General features: G+C 31.1%; 1 protein-coding gene across 1 annotated transcript; it reads right to left on the minus strand.

The window, feature by feature from the left end:
* Positions 1–223: 223 nt before the first annotated feature.
* LOC125807780 (GTP-binding nuclear protein Ran1B-like) lies at positions 224–916 on the minus strand. Its single transcript, XM_049487518.1, has one exon. The coding sequence runs from the start codon at positions 914–916 to the stop codon at positions 224–226; it is 693 nt and encodes a 230-aa protein (XP_049343475.1).
* Between the last annotated feature and the right edge of the window lie 5,155 nt (positions 917–6,071).

A 6,071-nucleotide genomic window follows, 5' to 3' on the forward strand; every position in this document is an offset into this window, starting at 1 on the left:
AAAAAGGGACGGAGAAAGTAAAAAATATATATTTAGCTATTGAAACTCCAAAATATATATTCAACAAACAGATCGAACATACTTCATCTAACTTTATAAACCATGCACAACCTTACAATAATACTAGAAAGCATAAAAAAATCCCCAAAACCAAAACCTAGAAATATTAAAAACTATGCAATATAAAAATCAAAAATCCTAACTCCACCTCTATCGATCCGTTCTATTCATCAAAGCCGCGTAGATCATCGGCTAAATCATCATCCTCATCCGGAAGTGGCAGTTTACCAATGCAATTCAAAAACTCTATTTCCCGCCATTTCTCCGTATCTAAATCAAAAATCACTTCCGGCGGAGCAAGTGCAGGCGACTCCACAAAATGAAGATTATCGACCCCAACAAGCTTTCTAGCTAAGAATAAAAAAGGCAACTCTAAATTATAATTACTCTTCGCCGAGATCTCATAATACGGCCAATTTTTCTTCCTCCGGTAGAAGTTAATCTCCTTCGCCTTAACCTGTTTGTGTTTGATATCAATTTTGTTTCCGCAAAGAACAAAAGGGATATTTTCACAAAACTTAAAAAGATCGCGATGCCATGTAGGTACATTCATGTAGCTCAGGCGGACTGTAAAATCAAACATGATAATTGCACATTGGCCATGAATGTAGTAATTATCACGAACACCTCCAAAATTCTCTTGTCCAACTGTATCCCAACAATTAAATCGAATTTTTCCGTAATTCGTGAAGAAGTCTAATGGATGAACCTCCACACTAATAGTAGGTTCGTATTTTCTATCGAATTCGCCATTCAGATGCCTTTTGAGAAAAGTTGTTTTACCAGTACCGCCATCGCCTACGATTACGAGCTTGAAGCTTGGACAATCAACAATTTGTTGGTTTGATAGATCCATATTCAAGAGAGGGCTTACGATTTTTGCGTTGATCAATGAAGAAAATTGAATTGCTAAGGTAAGGTTTATATATTGGGGAAATAGCTTTAACTTGAAGCTAATTATTTGAATTTTTTCTGCTTAAATATTAGGCTACTAAATATTTTGTCCGTACACAGTTAGGTAATCGAGTCCTATTTTTACTGTAACAAAATTAATTCCTAGTTCTCTTGGGTAACTAATTATTTTCTAATCATAATGTTATTTATTTTTAATCAACATCATTAATGAATTAATTCCTCAAGGCCTCAAATAGAGATAATATTACTCACTTAAAAGAATCCAAGCCTACTACGTAAACCAGAAGTGAAACGTTTTTTCTAGTACATGAGGAAAGGATACAATGGGTATCATCGATTTGATTTATTAGTTATTGATCTGTAGACATGCCAAACTATTATAGAATCATCAAGATATTGACTTATCGGTTATTGATCGTTATCGGTTCGGTTGTCGATTTAACCATTAAAATTTGACAAAAAAAATAATCATTGAAATTCACTTAGAAACAAGGTGACAAACCAAATAAACCATGCACACGAGTGGGCAGAACACTATCACATTGTAGAATAATCGAGAGTTTGAGACAACTTGCAGAAATAAAAGTATGAAACTAAACTCTAAGTCAAAAACTTTATATATACCAAATGGTATAAATATAATTATTTAATTTACTATCATGTTATTGGTTAACCCATTAAGAAAAATCTTAAACTATTAAGAATTATAAAAAAATTAAAATCATTACCGAAATTGCTAAACAAATAAGAGTAAATTTTAGGTTTAGCAAACATAAAAATCATATTTGTATGCTATAATTATAGTTTGTATAATTGCGCTCCATAACAAACTTTATGTTTGCTATGACTATTAATCTGTATATTTCGGTATACATATACATAAAAATATGTATTTGTATATTTCGGTATACAAACTAAAACATAGTAATTGTATATAAACAAAATTACTACAGATATACAACATATATGTATACCGAATGAGTCTATTTGTATATTTCGGTATACAAATGGGTCCTGCAATTAGTTTTTATACAACACATATGTATATACAAATGGGTCCTGCAATTAATTTTTATACAAATGGAATGGCAAAAGACATGGAATATTTGCTGCGAATTACAAATAAAAGAAACTATGTCTATATATTTAATTTGAATTAATAGTTTGCTATTTCATACAATTTTTCCCAACAAATAATCCATTATCAATATTTTATTTTATTTTGGATTGAAATTATCGATTTCTTCCATTTTGAACTGCCCCACGTAACATTACCAAATTCAACTGTGGGCTTACTGGGACGAAGGGGGTAAATTAGCCCTCAAGACCTCAAATAATTTATATTATTTTATATTAATTTTTTAATATATAAATTAATTGGTCAAATCATATTAAATTTTATTTATATATATTTTAGTATATTGGTAATGTTTTCATATGAGAACCTTAAAAACATTTGTGGTGCCCAGCATTTTCAAATCCACATTTATGGTGCACTCATCATCTTTAAATTTTAAATTCTTCTCTAATTATTACTAGATAGTGTATAAAACTTTTTCTCATTGTAATATTAATATAGTAGTTCATGCCACAAATTCAATAATTTCTCCTACTTTGTAAAGAAATAACAATTGGTCCAAAATAAACTAGTAATAATTTATATAGTATTGCATACGATAAGCACTTGGATACAAATGCCGATGTTGGGGGTCTCCATATCAAATTATAAATTTATGTATACGAAATATTAAGTTGATAATTTTTAAAATTAATAAATTTGATGTTAAAACTTTAAAAGATTGAATTTATAAAATTTAAATTTATATTCGCATCTACACGATATATTGTCATTTGTTTCAAAATTCATACTTAAGCTTTCACAATTCAAAAGGAAGTATCTTGTTAGGCCCCAAAAATAACCATTTTAGAAAGGTAAAGTGTTTGTTATGATTTTAGAAAAAAAAGTATTTTTGGATGATAACATAACCTGTTTTTTTATAAGCTAAAAATGTGTGTAACTTTTTACAAAAGTATTTTTAAAACCTTAGTTAAGCAAAACGGCTACTTTAATATTATTGATAAAAGTATTTCTAAAATTAATTAATCAAATATAAATTATTACTCTATGTTTGTTCCTTTTACATTTTAATATTATAAATGTATATTAAGTGACAATATGTTACGATCCTCACATAATGTGTAGCATTTGGTTTGTTATGTTGATGGCATATAATGCCTTCTTTATTTTCTTATTTTCATTAGTTAGTGGTAGAATGTGACCATTAATTTTTTGTAACTTATGCAACCTCTTGGTCATTCATTTATCTATATTATTATTCACATTATTTCTATTTAATACAAGAAAGAATTTCTCACCTATAAATAATGGTATTTTTTCCTTTGAGAAATGAGAAGGGTATCTCAAAAAAGATGAGAAGTGTGAAAAATATTGTAGTGAGGTTAATGTAGAAAGAGTTGAGACAAGAAAAATATTCTTAATCTTCAACTAATTCACTATACAAAAAAGAGTAATTATATGTTGAAGGAAGATATTCTTTTTGTGGAGCTTTGAACTCTTTAACTAATTTGGAGTTACTTGAGTTGCACAACGTTGTTGGGTTGTTGTATCTTGGAAAGGACAAGTGAAGAGATTATACCGCAGTGAGCTTAAATTTCCTTAGTAAGAACGAGATATTCGCGCTTCAGCTTATATGATTTATTTATTCATTTTTATTATTTTATTTTTAACTATAATCTATTATATTTGTGGTATAATAGATTATGTTTTGACAAAATAGACTACAAAATTAAAGGTAGCACTAATTTTGTTCTCCACATCAGGTAATACCCCACCATATTGTATAAATTATTACACCAACTTCATGTCACGACCCGAGCCTACACCCTGGACGTGGCCGACACTCGAAGACCATTGCTGGTCCCCAAGCGAACCCTCATCCTGGCTGACTACAAGCGGAAAACTGATTCAAGCATACTAAGCTTAAAAACTGAAATAAAAGTTCATAAAACTTAAATACAAACTTTAAGTCCAAAGAAAACTCTGTATAATAAAATATATACAACTCGCCATAAAAAGGCAACTTTAGTCTTTAAAACATTTAATAAAATAAATGATACAGACTTCTCAACTATACTGACTATCTATGAAGCCTCTAACTGATAAAGATGGAAGTCGGGACAAGACCCACGACATCCTAATAACTGATATAACTGAAAGGTAAATGAAAATCCTCCGAAAGCAAGGAGGCTCACCATAGCTAACTCGAACTCTCGGATATATCAACGAAGCTCCTGTTGATGATCCTGAATACATGTGTCTGCATCATGAAAAGATGCAGGCCAAATGGCTCAGTACGTGGAATGTACGAGCATGTAAGAGGAATTCTAAAACATAAACATAAGCTTGAAACTTGATAGAAATGAAACATACTTACCTTTTCTCAAACTTACTCAACTCAAGGAATACTCAAGGGTACTCAAAACTACTCAAACTTACTCAACTTAGAAGTACTCAATGATAAGATACTCAACTCCGAGATTAGATACTCAACTCAAGGATATGATATTCGACTCAAAGATATGATATTCGACTCTGGATACTCAACTCTGGATACTCAACTCTGAATACTCAACTAATTATGACTGAACTCATTTCAATATAAAGCAATTTAAAACAAGTGCAATATAAAGAAACAAACTGTTTAAAAACATGCTATGAAATCTGTGTGTATGCAAGGATACAACATAACTCTGAAATGTATATAAAAATACAATAAACTGATGTATATAAAAATACAATAAACTGATGTATATAAAAATACAATAACTTCTGTGGGAGTTTCTCTAACCGACAACCATCACTAAGAGCTATAGTGATGATACAGCGATCTACCTCACGCTGCCAGCGCATCCTATACCCGGCCAAAGGTATAGGACCTGAACTACTAATGGATCCACTAGTCTATATGAAAAAGGTTCATCCAAAAAGTATGACCCTTTTCTACCCATGATGACTACATGGTTTATGGGGGCTGTGAGTTGTCTGTACTCTCCCCCATATCGGTGCTCAATACTACTCCCAAAAATATACTAGCTCTTATGTTTTAAAAACATACTTCTTTCTGCTGATTTGAGATAGTTGCTCAAAAAACATAGCTCAAAGGCTATCTTGGAAATCTCAGTTTCCCTGCTTGCTTCATTTAGAAAGCTATTACTCTTTTCTGAAAACTAGCCCGAAGGCCCTTTGGAAATCTCAGTTTCCGTTCTTATTTAAATGTGAAAACATTTATAAACTCTTTGGAAATACTTAGTCCCCATATACTTTTAAAGAAAAGGACTTCAAACTTTACTCTTTACTCTTTACTGAACTCAAAACTTAAATCTTAAAACAAAGTTAAAACGTTTGTAAAAGACTTCTTAAAATATGGTTCATACCGAATTATGGACATAAACTACTCAATGCAAGGTTTTCAATAACCATATATAGAACTCAAATACTTGGAACTCAAGAACTTCAATGATACTACTAATTTCAAGAATGCTCAACTCAGAGGGTTCGTGCGGAATTATGAGCATGAACGACTCAACTCAAGGACTCAAAGATACTTCTCATCTCAAGATTGTTCGACTTATAATGTTCATGTGGAATTATGGGCATGAACAATTCAACTCAAGGACTTCATGGGTAACATGTAATAGTGCTATGATTATAAATATAATCTCATAGGGGATTAGGAACTCAATACTTAGAACTCGAAGATACTACTCCTCTCAAAGGTACTCAACTGATGAAGTTCGTGCGGAAGTTATGGGTATGAACGACTCGACTCAAGGGTCAAAATATCAATAAGGAACTCGTGTATACGACTCTTCTCATTCTCATACTTACTTACTCAAAACTTAACTCAAATCGATGATGGATCTCAAAGGATTCACAATTGAACTCAAAGGCTTCCTTGAACTCTACTCTTAACTCTCTCTTGAATTTGAATTATGAATTCAAGAGTTATGATTCATGATATGAAGGATCTCAATAAAAATATAGCTATTCGATAATTAGGAATAGAACTTTTAAA

This window comes from Solanum verrucosum, unplaced genomic scaffold (genome assembly GCF_900185275.1).
Source record: "Solanum verrucosum unplaced genomic scaffold, falcon-dt-bn FXZP01000183.1, whole genome shotgun sequence".
Taxonomy (NCBI): Eukaryota; Viridiplantae; Streptophyta; class Magnoliopsida; order Solanales; family Solanaceae; genus Solanum; species Solanum verrucosum.